Source organism: Cervus canadensis, chromosome 10 (assembly GCF_019320065.1).
Source record: "Cervus canadensis isolate Bull #8, Minnesota chromosome 10, ASM1932006v1, whole genome shotgun sequence".
Lineage (NCBI taxonomy): Eukaryota > Metazoa > Chordata > Mammalia > Artiodactyla > Cervidae > Cervus > Cervus canadensis.
The window spans coordinates 34886964-34904092 of record NC_057395.1 but is presented as its reverse complement, the minus strand read 5'-3'; the positions used below and the strand labels follow the sequence as shown (position 1 = coordinate 34904092).

The window sequence follows — 17129 nt, the reverse complement described above, 5'->3', positions numbered from 1 at the left end:
AGGATTAGAGGTGGCATCGTTTGGTAACTCAGTGAGTGTTGAGTTAGAAGTTATAGGAGGAGATTCAGGATGATGCCAGGATTTGTGTTCTGGCTGCTCAGGTAGATAACATCATTTTGACTGGAAACGCAGGAGGATGAAGCTTTGGGCTGTTCCCAAGGATTTGAGGAGTGGATCAGGGAATCATAACATTGTTTAGGACTTGCTGAGTGTGAAGTAGCTGTAGGACATCTATACATAGCTGTCTGCAGATAATCAGTCTAGAAAGGCTGATCGTTAGAATATGTGGGTTCACAACAAGGTCCAGCTCTATAGCACAGGGAACTATAGTCAATATCCAGTGATAAACTGTAATGGAAAAGAATATGAAAAAGAATAGCTGATTCACATTGTGGTACAGCAGAGATGAACACAACATTATAAACAACTATACTTCAATAAAATAAAGAATATGTAGGTTATCTTTGTAAGTGGTCACTGAAACCATGAGATTGCCAGGGTTTGGGATATAAATCGAGAAGAGATGATGGCATGTTTGAGAACCTGGAGAAATGAACCTTGTCCAGAAATAGCTGGAGAATGAGCAGTGAATGTGTAGGACCTGGAAGGAAGAGGATAAATCTGAGAGGCTTACTGAAATTTGATCAGTTGGAGATCTTGAGAAGAAAATGCACTTAATTCCTTGAATGAACTTAAAATGCACTTAAAAATGCAAGGAGTTAGGACCACACATATGACGTGTTGCCGACCAGGGAACCTCATCAGACGTGTGAAAGGTTGTTGCTGAACGATAAGACGCCGGGATTCCTGGCCTCCAGAGGAGACGAATTCAATCCAGGGCCAGAGATGAGGCTGGATCGCTCAGAGCTTTTGTGTAATAAAGTTTTATTAACGTATAAAGGAGATAGAGAAAGCTTCTGACATAGGCATCAGAAGGGGGCAGAAAGAGTACCCCCTGCTAGTCTTCAGCTGGATGTTATATAGTCACTAGCAGTCTGTTAATGAAAAGAAAGGAATGTCTTAAAACTCAGAATGGCACCATATAATTCATCCCAGGCCATAAAACAATTGACTTGAATCTTGTAGAAGGGCAGATTACCATACAAATCATTTCATTTACATAGATTAGGGGAACAATATCTGAGTAGAATATACAGGTTTTTCAAGTAGGTTCTGAGCCATTTGGAGGAACTTGAAGACAGAGTCTGGGGTACATTAACATAGCTTAAGACAAACATTTCCATAAGAAAAAATGTATTGTTAACTCAAGGTTTGAGAATAGTTAGCTTCAGGTGAAACCAGGTGTCATGGCAGCACAGCATTTTAAGAGAAACCTTCTTTTAAATTTGTATAGAGAAGGAAAAAAATACCACATTTGTTTCCTTCTGCAGCTCAAGAGAGATAAATATGTCTGGCACTTGCAGCCTGTTTCTTCCGTTTGGAGACCCCTGGCCTTCCTGCCTGTTACCCTCTCACATGCAGTGCTTGAGATGTTTATTTGGGGCTCATCGCATAGGTACCCCCAACCTTTGAGAAAGTGGCTCTGAGTGTTAGACCTGATACCAGGCTTCAGTGTTTGAAGGAATGGATGGGAGGTGAGAAGTTGGAGAACACTGAAGAAAGTTGGATAGCAGAGGAGGAAAAGACTTATCTTTGTCTTGTTTAAAACATTAATAACTTACTGTGCACCAGTCTACCACTTGAGAAATGTTTTTGCGTTTCTCCCATGTTGTCTGTTTTAGTTTTTGAAGACAGAAGCTTTATTGCTCTTCTCTCCTAATGCTGTTATGAAACAGCAATGCTTATTAAATGATGAAGCATTTTTTTTCCTTTGGGGTTGTGGTTTTAATCTACATAGAGCTTCAATGGATTAGAATATAAACACTTGATCACATCCCTTCTAACACAGAAGGCATCAGAGCTGGTGATGACAGACACCAGGCTGGGCCCCAAGGGGCGCCTTGGCCTGTTCTAGCCTGTGTGTCATTTCCTGTGACCTTAGTCCTGCCTTAGTGGTTTTTTTTTATTTTAAGTTGAGGTATAGTTGATATAAGTTATAGGTATACAATGTAGTGATTCACAGATTTTAAAGGTTATGCTCCATTTATAGTTATAAAATGTTGGCTATACCATAAGAAAGAATGAAATAATACCATTTGCAGCAACATGGATGGACCTAGAGATGATCATACTAAGTGAAGTCAGTCAGACAAAGATGAATACCACATGAAACCACTTGTACATGGAATAAAAAAAAAAAAAAACAGATGAATTTATTTACAGAAGTAGACTCAGACGTAATAAATCTGTAGTTATCAAAGGGGACAGGTGAGGAGGTGGGGTAATATGGAGTATGGGTTGAACAGACACTTCTATATTTGAAATAGATAAACAACAAAGTTCTGTTGTATATCATAGGGAACTATATTCCATATATAGTAATAAGCTATAAGGGAAAAGAATATGGGAAAAGAGTCTACATATATATGTATGTGTGTGTGTATATATATATATAACTGAATCACTTTGCTGTATACTTGAAACTTACTCAGCATTGTAAATTGACTGTACTTCAGTAAAGAAAAAAATATTGGCTATATTCCCTGTATCATATACTCTTGTAGGTTATTTTAAACATAATAGTTTGTACCTCTTAATCCCCTACTCCTGTCTTGCCCCTCCCCACCTCTCTCTCCCCACTAGTTTGTTCTCTGTAAGTCGGCTTCTTCCTTGTTATATTTGTTAGTTGTAATGGATGAAGCAGTTTTTGATGCCACGTATTACCTTGCACCAAGATCATCTTCTCAAGTGCCCGTCGTCTTTGTAATTAAAAAACCCCAAACTTCATTTATTTATTTATTGTTGGCTGCACTGTGTCTGCGTTGCTGCCTGTGGGCTCTCTCTAGTTGCGGCAGCAGGGGCTCCTCTCCGGCTGTGTGTGCCTCTCATTGTGGTGGCTTCTGTTGTTGCAGAGCACGTGCTCCAGGGCATGTGGGTTTGGTAGTTGTGGCCCAAGGGCTTCAGTTGCCCCATGGCACGTGGGATCTTCCTGGATCAGGGACTGAACCCGTGTCTGCCATGTTGCCAGGTGGATTCTCAACCACTGGACCACCAGGGAAGTCCTTCTTTATAACTCTTAAGAAACCATTTCTTAGGTATTTATCTTCTTTCTTCCAACTTTTTCTTATTTATTCATTTGAAATAATGAAGACTAAAGAGGTTATTTATTTAGGGTTAGTTTGAAACCCTGGAAAGGTTGGTTGACGTTGGAGGTGCATCACTCTTTACACTTTCACTCCTCTTCTCTAGGAAGGATATAAAACAACAGCCTTGTGAAGTCCTTGTTGGAGCCCAGTGTGGTAATGCTGTGTTACGAGGAGCCCATGTCTATGTCCCTGGAATCGTGTCAGCCTCAAAATGTGAGTATAATGTTTAGGTTTCTCTATAAAACAGCTGCTAACATTTATGTTTATCATCATATTGAAAATTTATTAAATCCTCATTCAGTTGCATTTCAGATTTGCTTTAACAAAGATCTTTTCCAATTTGGGCATTTAGTATAGCCCATCTAGGTGTGTATCTGAGAAGGACTAACGAATCAGGCATCCATATGTGGGTTTTCTGCCCATTTCTTTTATTCCCTTTGAGGACGTGTGTGATGATGTTAGACGATCATGACTGATGAAAAGAGTGGAAGATGTCAGTGAAATTTTGTTTTATGTTCTTTACTCAATTGTGCTGAAACCTCAGGCTGCTGACCTGTCAGTTACAGGGGGAACATTCCAAGTCTGGAATCTTAATATTGGGATGAAACTCAGTATTCTTAATTTACTCTTTTAAGGAATGTTAGATTTGGGGAAAAGAATTGGAATAGAAGATACCTTTCCTTTTCTGCTCAGCTAAAGTCTTCCAGCTGAGGTTGGATGTTTGCTGATTTTTTTTTTTTTTTTTGGATCATCTCAAGGCATGTGGGATATTAGTTCCCAGATTGGGGATTGAACAGGTGTCCCATGTATTAGGAGTCTTAACCACCGGACAGCCAGGGAAGTCTCTGAGGCTGGATGTTTTGAAGACTATTCTGCATCTTTGTTTTCCTAAGGAAAAAAAATAGATTTATTGTTGTCAAACATTTGAAAGTAAACAGTTGTATTTTCTGTCAGAAGTTATGGTGAGACCATGAGCCAGGTTAGACTGCTTCATGTCCACTACTGATGCCCGTAGGCCTCCCCAGTCTTAAAACTTGAAGAATTTTCATGGTTCTGCCAGTGTCAGTGTAATATGACTTTCTTCTTTTCTCTAGTTATGAAAGGTGGAGATGATGTTTCCGTATACTCTGATATTAAAGGCAAATGTAAGAAAGGAGCCAAAGAATTTGATGGAACAAAAATATTTCTTGGAAATGGAATTTCTGAACTAAGCCGCAGAGAGATCTTCAGTGGGCTACCTGAACTGAAGTATGTCAGCAACTGTTGTGTTGGGGAAAATAAGCATCCTTTTTGTGGTTCAAAGAAAATGTAAAATAATGTAAAAATATGTATAATTGCATTATATGACTAATTTTTTTTTGTTATAAGTTCAATTAGAAAATACTTGTTTAGCACATACTGCCATTTTTTGGGTGGGGGGAAATATCCTTTTAGTTAAAAGCATAAATGCTCAGATGAAGGAGTCTATTAAGTTGAAAAGTTTTGCATCTTTGATAACATTATTTATCTTGATAAAGGATGAATTAGATGGCCTCTCCAGATCTTTTTTTTTTTTCTTTTTTTTTCAGATCTTTTTTTAACAGTCTGTGTGAGAAAAGCTTATAGTTTTAATATTAAAAAGAAAAAAATTTTAACTAAAAAATTTACCAGGAAGCCAGGACTCATGTGAATACTTGTGGTTAAAAATTAATGTTTGGATTTACTCACACCTAACTTTTATTATGTCTTAATTTAAAAAATTTGTTTATGTATTCCCACGCTGGGTCTTTGTTGTGGTACAAGGGCTTCTCATTGCGGTGGCTTCTCCTGTTGAGGAGCAGCGGTCTAGGTGCAGGGGCTTCAGCAGTTGCACCTCTCAGGGTGCAGAGCGCAGGTCAGTAGTTGTGGTGCATGGGCCTAGTTGCTCTGCGTCACGTGGGATCTTCCTGGATCAGGGATGGAATCTGTGTCCCCGACATTGGCGGGTGGTTTCTTATCCACTGGGCCACCAGGGAAATCCCACTCACCTGAATTAGAACAAGTTAAATATATTCTAATTTCATTCTTTTACATGTTGCTGTCCAGTTTTCTCAGAACCACTTATTGAAAAGACTGTCTTTTCTCCATTATATACAGTCTTGCCTCCTTTGTCATAGATTAATTGACCATGGGTGTTTGGATTTATTTCTGGGCTTTATGCCTTTAAGTCTTTGTGCTAGTACTAGACTGTTTTGATGACTGTAGCTTTGTACTATAGCTTGAAGCCAGGGTGTCTGATTGCTGTGGTTCTGTTTTTCTTTCTCACGATTGCTTTGGCTATTCAGGGACTTTTGTGTTTTCTGCATAGATTTAAAAAATATATTTATTTATTCACTTACATGCTCATTTGGCTCACTAGGTCTTAGTTGTGGCATTCAGGTTCTAGTTCCCTGACAAGGGATTGAACCTGGGCCCCCTGCACTGGGAGCATGGAGTCTTGGCCATTGGACCATCAGGGAAGTCCCTGCATACAAATTTAAAAAATTTATTGTTCTAGTTCTTTGAAAAATGCCATTGGTAATTTGACAGGAATTGCATTGAATCTGTAGATTGCCTTTGGTAGTATAGTTATTTTGAAAATACGTTGAAAATATTTCCAATCCAAGAACATGGTATATCTTTCCATCTGTTTGTGTCATCTTCAGTTTCTTTCATCAGTGTCTTATAGGTCTCAGAGTACAGGTCTTTTGCCTCCTTAGGTAAGTTTATTCCTAGGTATTTTATTCTTTTTGATGCAATGGTAAATGGGATCATTTCCTTCTCTTTATGATCTTTTGTTGTTAGTGTATAGGAATGTAAGAGATTTCTGTATATTTGGTACCCTGTATATTTATTTGGTACCCTGTACCCTTACGGCAGAAAGTGAAGAGGAACTAAAAAGCCTCTTGACGACTGTGAAGGAGGAGAGTGAAAAAGTTGGCTTAAAGCTTAACGTTTAGAAAACTAAGATCATGGCATCTACTTCATGGGAAATAGAGGGGGAAACAGTGGAAACAGTGTCAGACTTTATTTTTTGGGGCTCCAAAATCACTGCAGATGGTGATTGCAGCCATGAAATTAAAAGACACTTACTCCTCGGAAGGAAAGTTATGGCCAACCTGGATATCATATTTAAAGGCAGAGACACTTTGCCAACAAAGGTCCGTCTGGTCAAGGTATGGTTTTTCCAGTAGTCATGTAAGGATGTAAGTTGGATGGTGAAGAAAGCTGAGTGCCGAAGAATTGATGCTTTTGAACTGTGGTGTTGGAGAAGACTCTTGAGAGTCCCTTGGACTGCAAGGAGATTCAGCCAGTCCACCCTAAAGGAGATCAGTCCTGGGTGTTCATTGGAAGGACTGATGCTGAAGCTGAAACTCCAATACTTTGGCTACCTCATGCGAAGAGTTGACTCATTGGAAAAGACCCTAATGCTGGCAAGGATTGGGGGCAGGAGGAGAAGGGGATGACAGAGGATGAGATGGCTGGATGGCATCACTGACTCAATGGACATGAGTTTGGGTAGACTCCTGGAGTTTGTGATGGACAGGGAGGCCTGGCGTGCTGCGATTCATGGGGTCTCAAAGAGTCGGACATGGCTGAGCAACTGAACTGAACCTTACTGAATTCGTTGATAAGCTCTAATAGTTTTCTGGTAGCATCTTTAGGATTTTCTGTGGAAAGTATTATGTCATCTGCAGTAATAGTTTTCTTTTCCAATCTGGATTCCTTTTATTTCTTTTTGTTCTCTGATTGCCATGGCTAGGACTTCGAAAACTGTGTTGAATAAAAGTGATGAGTGTGGACATCCTTGTCTTGTTCCTAATCTTAGAGGAAATGCTTTCAGTTTTTCATCATTGAGAATGATGTTAGCTGTAGGTTTGTCATGTGTGGCCTTTGTTATGTTGAAGTATGTTCCCTCTATGCCTACTTTCTGCAGAGTTTTCATCATAAGTGGGTGTTAAATTTTGTCAAAAGCTTTTTCTGCATCTACAGTCATGGTTTTTATTCAGTTGTTAATGTGTGTGTCACACATTGATTTACAGATATTGAAAAATTCTTGCATCCCTGGGATAAATCCCACTTGATCATGGTGTATGATCCTTTTAATGTATTGTTGCATTTGGTTTGCTAGTATTTTGTTCAGGATTTTTGTATCTATGTTTATCAGTGATATTGGCCTGTAATTCTCCTTTTTTGTGTGGAATCTTTGGTTTTGGTATCAGGGTGACAGTGGCCTCAGAGAAGAAGTTTGGGAGGGTGCCTTCCTCTGTAATTTTTTGAAATAATTTCATAAGGATAGGTGTTAACTCTTTTCTAAACGTTTGATAAAATTCACCTATGTAACCTTTTAGTCCTGGACTTTGTTTTTTGGAAGTTTTTCTTTTTTTAATTTTTGCCTGTGCTGGGTCTTCACTGCTGTGTGTGGGTTTTCCCTCGTTGCAAAGAGTGGGGCTACTCTCTAGTTGCGGTGCTCGGGTTTCTTCTTGCAGCGGCTTCTCTTGTCGTGGAACACAGGCTCTAGGCACTCTGGCTTCTGCAGTTTTGGCACAGGGGCTCATTAGCTGTGGCTTGCGGGCCCTAGAGCATGCAGGCTTTAGTGGCTGTGGCTTGCAGGCCCTAGAGCATGCAGGCTTTAGTGGCTGTGGCTTGCAGGCCCTAGAGCATGGACTCAATATTTGTGGCAGATGGGCTTAGTTGCTCTGTGGCATGTGGAATCTTCCCAGATCAGGGATTGAACCAGTATCCTCTGCATTAGCGGGCGGATTCTCATCCATTGTGCCAGTAGGGAAGTCCTGCTGGGAGTGTTTTAATCACAGGTTCATTTTCGTTACTTGTGACTGGTCTGTTCATATTTTCTATTTCTTCCTGGTTCAGTTTTGAGAGAGTGTTCATTTCTAAGAATTTGTTCATTTCTTCTAGGTTGTCCATTTTATTGGCATATAGCTGTTTGTAGTAGTCTCTTGTGACACTTTGTATTTCTGTGGTGTCTATTGCAACCTCCCCTTTTTCATTTCTAATTTTATTGATTTGAGCTTTCTTCCTCTGTTTCTTGATAAATCTGGCTGAAGGTTTTTCAATTTTATCTTTTCAAGCATAAGTTTATCATTTAGTTTCATTGATCTTTTCTGTTTTCTTCATTTCCATTTCATATATTTCTGCTCTGATCTTTATGATTTTCTCTTTGATTTCTTCAGTGATCCACTGGTGGTTTACTAGCATATTGATTAGCTGCCATGTGTTTGTATTTTTTTTTTTTTTTACAGTTTTTTCTTGTAATTTATTTCTAATCTCATAGTATTGTGGTTGGAAAAAATGCTTGATATGATTTAAATTTTCTTACATTTTCCCAGGCTTGATTTGTGGCCCGAGATGTGATCTGTCTTGGAGAAGTTTCATGTGCACTTGAAAAGAATGTGTGTTCTGCTAGTTTCAGATAGAATCTGCTATGAACATAAATAAGTCCATCTGGTTTAATGTGTCAGTTAAGGCCTGTTTTTTCTTATTTTCTGTGTGGATAATCTATCTGTTCATGAAATCTGTTTTAAAGTCTACCAGTATTGTTGTGTTATTGTCAGTTTCTTCTTTTATGGCTGTTAGCATTTGCCTTAAATTTTGAGGTGCTCCTATGTTGGATGCATGTATATTTGCAGTTGTTATATCTTCTTGGATTGATCCCTTGATTATTATGTAATGTCTTTGTTACTTGTAATAATTTTTATTTTAAAGTCTATTTTGTCTGACATTGGTGTTGCTACTCCAGCTTTCTTTTGATTTCCATTTTTGTGGAATACTTTTTTTTTCCATCCCCTCACTTTCTGTCTATATGAGTCCCTAAATCTGAAGTGGTTCTCTTGTAGACTGCAAATATATGATTCTTGTTTTTGTATCCATTCACTCAGTCTCTGTCTTTTGGTTGGAACATTTAATCCAGTTACATTTAAGATAATGGTTGATATGTATATATTTTTATTGCCATTCTGCTAATTGTTTTTGGTTTGTTTTTGTAGGTCTTTTTTCTTCTCTTCTTTGGTTCTCTTCTGTTGTGATTTGATGACTAAGTCTTTAGTGTGTGTTTTGATTGCTTTTTCTTTTGTGTGTGTGTATCTGCAATAGAAAATCTTTGGTTTGTGGTTCCCATGAGGTTTTGATACAGCAGTTTATATATATTTACAAGATTGTTTTAAGTTGCTGGTCTCCTAATTTCCAGTGGATTGTCAATATCCTGCATTTTACTCTTCTCACACTTGCTGGTTTTGACATAATGTTTGTGTATGGATTATTTCCTACCTTTACTGTATATTTGCCTTTACTGGTGAGCTTTCTCATTCAGAATTTTCTTGTTTCTAGGGTGGCCTTGTCTTTTCCCTCTAGAGAAGTTCCTTTGGCATTTTTTGTGAAGCTGGTTTGGTGGTGTTGAATTCTCTCAGCTTTTGCTTGTCTGTGAAGCTTTTGATTTCTCTGTCGAATCTGATTGAGAGCCTTGCTGAGTAGAGTATTCTTGTAGTAAAATTTTCCTTTCATTGCTTTAAATGTATTGTGCAGAAGCCTTCTGGCCTGCAGAGTTTCTGCTGAATAATCTGACAGTCTTATGGGGAAAAAACCCTTATCTTTTATTTGTTGCTTTTCCCTTGTTGATTTTAGTATTTTCTTTGTTTTTAATTTTTGTCAGTTTGATTAATACACATCTTGGTTTTTCTTCCTCGGATTTATCCAGTGTGGGACTCTGTGCTTCCTGGACTTAGGTGACTGTTTCCTTTCCCATGTTAGGGAATTTTCAGTTTTTATCTCTTCAAATGTTTTCTCAGGCTCTTTCTTTTCTTTCTGAGACCCCTGTAATGTGAATGTTGGTGCTTTTTAATGTTGTCCCAGAGGTCTCTAGATTGCCCACATTTCTTTTCATTCTTTTTTCTATATTCTGTTCCACAGCAGTGCTTTCCAGCATTCTTCCAGCTCATTTGTCTGTTCTTCTTCCTCATTTTTTCTGCTGTTGATTCATTCTAGTGTATTTTTCATTTCAGTTATTGTATTTCCAACTCTGTTGTTTAAATTTCCAGGTATTTGTTAAACATTTCTTGTATCTTTTTGCTCTGTGCCTCCATTCTTTTTTTGGATCTCGGATCATCTTTACTGTCATTTCTATGAATTCTTTTTCTGTCTCCTCTTCAGTTAGTTGTTTCCCTGGTGTTTTATCTCATTCCTTCGTCTGGAACGTATTTGTCTGCTGCCTCATTTTATCTAACTTTCTGTTTTCTGTTTCACAGACTGCAGGATTGTAGTTCCTCTTTCTTCTGGTGTCTGCCGCTAGGTGGGTGCGGCTGGTCTGAGGGGCTTGTGCAGACTTCCTGGTGGGAGGGACTGGTGCCTGCCCACTGCTGGGTGGACCTGGGTCTTGTCCCTCTGGTGGGCAGGGCTTTTCAAAGGGTCTGTGTTCAGGAAGACTTTGAAGTGTGGTGCTGAGTGGGACCGCATTTTTGCCCTGTTGGTTGTTTGGCCTGTGGCTTCCCAACACTAGATCCTAAGGGATATATTGGGTGGGACCGGGCCTTGGTGCCAATGAATACTCCCCAGCACCCCTGCCACCAGTGTCCTTGTCCCCACAGTGAGCTACAGGTGTCCCTCGCCTCCCCAGGAGACCCTCCAAGACCAGCAGATAGGTCTGGCCCAGGCTGCTATGAGGTCACTCTTTTTCCAACTGGGTCCCAGGGCACATGAGACCTATGTGTGTGTCCTCTGAGAATGGCGTTTGTTTTCCCTAGTCCTGTGGAATTCCTGTGATCAAGCCCTGCTGGCCTTCAAAGCCGGATGCTCTGGGGTCTCATCCCCCTGATGCTAGACCCCCAGACTGAGGAGCCTGACATGGGCTCAGAACTCTCACTCCTGTGGGAGAACCTCTGTGATACTATTGTTTTCCCATTTCTGGGTCACCCACCTGGCGGGTATAGGGTTTGATTAAACTATGATTGCATCTCTTCTGAAATCTTGTTGCGGCCTCTTCTTTGTCTTTGGAAGTTGAACATCTTTATTTGTGGGTTCTGGTTCTTGTTTGTTTATGGTAGTTCAGTATCCAGTTGTGATTTTGGTGTGTTTGTGAGAGGAGGTGAGCTCAGGTCCTTCTATTCAACCATCTTGTCAGGAAATCAAGAAGCTGTTGATTTTTAAACTCAGCTTTCTGTTAGGCTGTTAGGATTTCTTTGTCTGCCTATGTGAAAAAAAAGCATACTTCTGCAACAAAGAAATGCTGCATTTATATACTGCTTATATTCTTTTTAAACTTTAGAACCGACTCCACTAATAGTGTATTTGAACATTCAGCTAGTGAATTTGTGCCTGTTGGTTTCTTGAATGCCAGCTGGGTCGAATCATCCATAGGCTCAGATTGATTAATTTACCAACAGATTGTTTATTCTATGAGGCCTTATATTTTGCATTATTATATGTAGGTACATTGTACAGAAATAGTTTTAAAGGGAAAGAGTAAACTCATACATGAGCAATAACTGGCTAAAATTATTCTTTGTCATGTTATTTTCAATTAAATACTGTACAGATGGGTACTTTTTTGCTGGTAGGTATGGTCAGGAGGAGATAGTCAAAGGGGAGCCAGATCCTGAAGTACAGGTAGGACCTGAGTTAGGATGGCAAGTATATGTTAAGTTTCAGTATTTTCCAGAGGACTGGAGTCCTACAGGTCAGAGTCATTTGAATTACAGAGGAGTGATCATTCAGAGCATGCAGTACGGGTCTAGACTCTGGGGGTCGTGACAGGGTGTTGATCAAGGTAAGTGCCCAGTTGATTCAATGAAGAACTGACTTTTGAATATGAGGCAGTGACATTTCAGGTTTTTGTATTTTCTGCTAAGAGGAAGAAACCCTTAGCAGATTTAATGGTTTGATTTAATCCTGATTGGAGCAAGGACAAGAGTCTTAACTCTGAGTGAAGGTGCAGATTTGGAGAAACCGAGTGTTAAACAGATGAGTGAGGGTAAAAGGCATGGGGTGAAGAAGAAAAGGAGTTAACCTTTGTTGTCAGACCCACCGCAGTGACATTCATAAATATCTACTGAAATTATGTCACTCTTACAGGGCAGGATAAACTTACTCTGCTGTGGCGTAATAAGAAATACATAGGGAATTACCTGCCAGCCCAGTGGTTTGGATTCCATGCTTCCGTTGCAGAGGCCTGGGTTTGATCCCTGGTCCGGGAACTAAGATCCCATGTGCCACTGGAGGTGTCCAAAAAAAAAAAAGCTAGTACATAAAAAATTTGATCTTTGTCCCAGGTTCCTGACAACTTGCTCCTAAAACTTGTGGAATCTCAGGAGTGATAAGAGTGTTTTTGTATCCCCTCCAGACAGTTGTATCCCCATACAGAATGGGGGCTGTTTGCCAAAGCAGCCAAGCGTGTGATTAGAAGGTTGGCACTTGCAGCGCCTTCGGTGTATCTCTGGGGAAGAAAAAGGGGCTGGAGATTGAACTAAGCGCCAGTGACCAGTGATTTAATTGGTCTAGTGTATGTAATGAAACTGGGCTTCCCGAGTCACTCAGTGGTAAAGAATTGCCTGCCGACGCGGGAGACATGGGTTCGATCCCTGGGTTGGGAAGATCCCCTGGAGAGGAAAGGGCAACTCACTCCAGTTTTCTTGCCTGGGAAATCCCATGGACAGAGGAGCCTGGCAGGCTGCAGTACATGGAGCTGCAAAAGAGTTGGGCCAACTGAGCAACTACACAACAACAGTGTAGTGAAATTGCTGTAAAACCCAGTGAACGACAGGGCTTGGACACTTTCCAGGGTGGTGAACACCTCCAGGCTCTGAGAGGGTGGTGCCTCTGTGCCCTCTCCCGGAACGTGCCCTGCATCCCTTTGATTTGGTTGTATCCTTCATTATAAAGTGGCAATCATAAATGCACTGTTCTCCCGGGTCTGTGAGTCATTCTGGTGCACTCTTGAAGCTGAGGAGAGAGTCTTGGGAACCTCCACATTCACAGCCAGGTGGCAGCCTGGGAAGTGCAGTTGGCACGTGGCCCGGTCCAGTCTTGTTGGACTGAACCTGCGGATTCTGACGATGACCCCAGGCAATCTGTCAGAAGGGAGCTGAATTGTAGGTTAGCCACTCGGTGTCCAGAGAGGTGGAGAGTTGGTGGGTGTGAGAAAGAACCCCACACATTTGGTGTCAGAAGTGTTGTGAGCAGAATTAGCCCACCTGCCTACAGCAAGCCCACCCCTGCAGGGTCCACACCGTCTGTGTAGGTGCTTCCCTGCCCAGACCAGTTCATAAGCTCTGAGCTCGTCTACCTGCTGTGTCTATGTGCTCTGGTCTTGTTCTCCCCACCTGGACTCTCTTCTCTGCTTGTACCCTTGAACTCATTCAAATCCTGATTCTTTTTTAATTTTTTATTTATTTTTGGCTGTGTTGGCTCTTTGTTCTTGCTGGATGGGCTTTTCTCTAGTTGCAGTGAGCATGGGCTACTCTCTAGTTGCAATATGCAGGCTTCTCATTGCAGTGTCTTCTCTTGTTGTGGAGCGTGGTCTCTAGGGCATGGGGGCTTCAGTAGTTGTGGCATGTGGGCTCAGTAGTTGCAGCTCCTGGGCTCTAGAACACAGGCTCAGTAGCTGTGGCACATGGGCTTAGTTGTCCCACAGTATGCGGGATCTTCCCGGATCAGGGATTGAACCTGGGTCCCCTGCATTGGCAGGCAGATTCTTTACCACTGAGCCACTGGAGAAGCCCCATGTCCTGATTCTTGTCTTTGCCTTTATGATCAGACTGTGCTTCTTTCTGTGCCCTCTAATCCTTGGAACAGCACGTCGATTGCCCCCTTTTCTGTCCCTCCGGTGTGGCCTGTGCGCCTGGCCATACTTGGCTTTCTCAGACAGTGTACTTGTGTGCTCTGGAGAGACTCCAAGAGTCTTCTGACTGCAGTATATCTGTTTCGGTGGATCACTTTCGTCTGTGCTGTCCTGGTCCCTGGCCATTTCTTCTGTGGTCCGTTCCACCGCCACTCACAGTAGGGACAGAGATGGTAAAGGTCAGCCCATGGATTGTGTCAGCACTGGGCAGTTACCCTCTAAAGAGTTGAGAGGGAAGCAGGGAGGCACGTTTGTAATGGCTTACCACCAGCATGATTCTTACAGAGATTTTTATTTTTCATACAAGTACTGAGCATAGTGGCTGGCAAAATGAAGCTTCCACAAAATGTTTATTGAATCAAAAGGCTAATAACAGTGACCATAAATGATCACTGATGATGAGAATTATTACCAATGATGAGAATGCATCAGTGAGTAAAGACTCAGAGGGTCTTTGCTTTTTAGTCTATTCACATCTCTGAATGCAGTGGTGCCTAATGTGTCTTTATCCTTTTAATGCTCCCAGTGGCCTTCTCTGTTGTGGGTAAAAATCCAGAAATAATCCACAGGAATACTCTTAAGTATTTTGGTGTTGAATAGAAAAAGGTTTTTAAAAGGTGGAACATCTTATATTTGACATACCAGTTGAGTGTATTCCTAGAAGTGGAATTTGTATTGTTCAGTCAATCATGTCTGACTCTCTGCGACCCCATGGACTGCAGCATGCCAGGTTTCCCTGTCCTTCATCTTCTCCTGGAGCTTGCTCAAACCTGTGTCCATTGAGTTGGCGATGCCATTTATGTAGACTGTTTAATTTACACTGAGTAACATTAGATTTCCATTTTTCAGAGGTGTAGGCGTAAGAATGACAGAGCCAGTGTATCTCAGCCCTTCATTTGATAATGTACTGCCCAACTACTTATTTTTACAGGTAAGTGTTTGTGAAAGCAAATATTTAGTGATATTGAAATATCCTTCAGTGAATTATTTGAAATCTAAAGATTTGTTTTGTTTCTGTTAACTTTTTTTTTTTTGCAGTGTATTTTTATATTTTCTGATCTACCTTTGGTAGCAAGAAAAAGCTGAGATTTTTCAACTACGTTTTCTCCCTTCCTTTGCTCAACAGTGTTTCAATAGCTTATTGTAATGATTGCTTTCCATCTCAGCATATTAATCCTTAAATAATGCATGCATTTGCTATACATATTAGTGTTCCACATGTGCCTGTGAGTGAGGTTCAAGTGGTTTACTATTAGGAGATTTTGGTCAGATGGTTATCAATTGCTGTGATATAACAAGTAATTTGTTTTGCCTTATCCAGTTTATGATGTACTTTCATATACAGTAACTGATATGATTTGTTACAATCTACTGGTTAGATGGCAGCATTATTATCATTACTGTTGTTATTATTTCCAATATAAGAAAAGGAAAGATATACCAATATGAATGCAGAGTTCCAAAGAATAGCAAGGAGAGATAAGAAAGCCTTCCTCTGTAATCAATGCAAAGAAATAGAGGAAAACAATAGAATGGGAAAGACTAGAGATTTCTTCAAGAAAGTTAGAGATACCAAGGGAACACTTCATGCAAAGATGGGCACAATAAAGGACAGAAATGGCATGGACCTAACAGAAGCAGAAAATATTAAAAAGAGGTGGCAAGGATACACAGAACTATACAAAAAAAGATCTTCATGACCCAGATAATCATGATGGTGTGATCACTCACCTAGAGCCAGACATCCTGGCATGCAAAGTCAAGTGGGCCTTAGGAAGCATCACTAAGCTAGTGGATGTGATGGAATTCCAGTTGAGCTATTTCAAATCCTGAAAGATGATGTTGTGAAAGTGCTGCATTCGATATGCCAGCAAATTTGGAAAACTCAGCAGTGGCCACAGGACTGGAAAAGGTCAGTTTTCATCCCAGTCCCAAAGAAAGGCAGTGCCAAAGAATGCTCAAACTGCTGCACAATTGTACTCATCTCACATGCTAGTACAGTAATGCTCAAAATTCTCCAAGGCAGGCTTCAACAGTATGTGAACCGTGAACTTCAAGATGTTCAAGGTGGATTTAGAAAAGGCAGAAGAACCAGAGATCAAACTGCCAACATCTGTTGGATCATTGAAAAAGCAGGAGAGTTCCAGAAAAATATCTATTTCTGCTTTATCGATTATGCCAAAGCCTTTGTGTGGATCACAACAGACTGGAAAATTCTGAAAGAGATGGGAATACCAGACCACCTGACCTGCCTCTTGAGAAACCCGTATGCAGGTCAGGAAGCAACAGTTAGAACTGGACATGGAACAACACACTGGTTCCAAATGGGAAAAGGAATATGTCAAGACTGTAAATTGTCATCCTGCTTATTTAACTTATATGCAGAGTACATCATGAGAAATGCAGGACTGGATGAAGCACAAGCTGGAATCAAGATTGCCAGGAGAAATATCAATAACCTCAGATATGCAGATGACACCACCCTGATGGCAGAAAGTGAAGAGGAACTAAAAAGCCTATTGATGAAAGTGAAAGATGAGAGTGAAAAAGTTGGCTTAAAGCTCAACATTCAGAAAACTAAGGTCATGGCTGGTCCCATCACTTCGTGGCAAATAGATGGGGAAACAGTGGAAACAGTGACACACTTTTTTTTGGCTGCAAAATCACTGCAGATGGTGACTGCAGCCATGAAATTAAAAGACGCTTACTCCTTGGAAGAAAAATTATGACCAACCTAGATAGCATATTAAAAAGCAGAGACATTACTTTGCCAACAGAGGTCCATCTAGTCAAAACTTTGGTTTTTCCAAAGTTGGAATCTAAAAAAAAACTGAGCACTGAAGAATTGATGCTTTTGAACTGCAGTGTTGGAAAAGACTCTTGAGAGTCCCTTAGACTGCAAGGAGATCCTGCCAGTCCATCCTAAAGGAAATCAATCCTGAATATTCATTGGAAGGACAGGTGCTGAAGCTGAAACTCCAATACTTTGGCCACCTGATGCGAAGAACTGACTCATTGGAAAAGACCCTGATGCTGGAAAAGATTGAAGGCGGGAGGAGAAGGGGATGACAGAGGAT

The 17129-nt window shown here is 40.7% G+C and overlaps 1 protein-coding gene across 2 annotated transcripts in view; it reads left to right on the top strand.

Annotated features, from left to right (window-relative positions):
- Positions 1–17129, top strand: part of NSUN6 (NOP2/Sun RNA methyltransferase 6) — a 68377-nt gene that overhangs the window by 20457 nt on the left and 30791 nt on the right. For both annotated transcript variants that reach the window (XM_043479665.1, XM_043479666.1), the window contains exons 4-6: positions 3310–3419; positions 4301–4454; positions 14902–14983. In XM_043479665.1, the coding sequence (XP_043335600.1) occupies positions 3310–3419; positions 4301–4454; positions 14902–14983 (346 nt within the window). The remainder of the gene's footprint in view (positions 1–3309; positions 3420–4300; positions 4455–14901; positions 14984–17129) is intronic.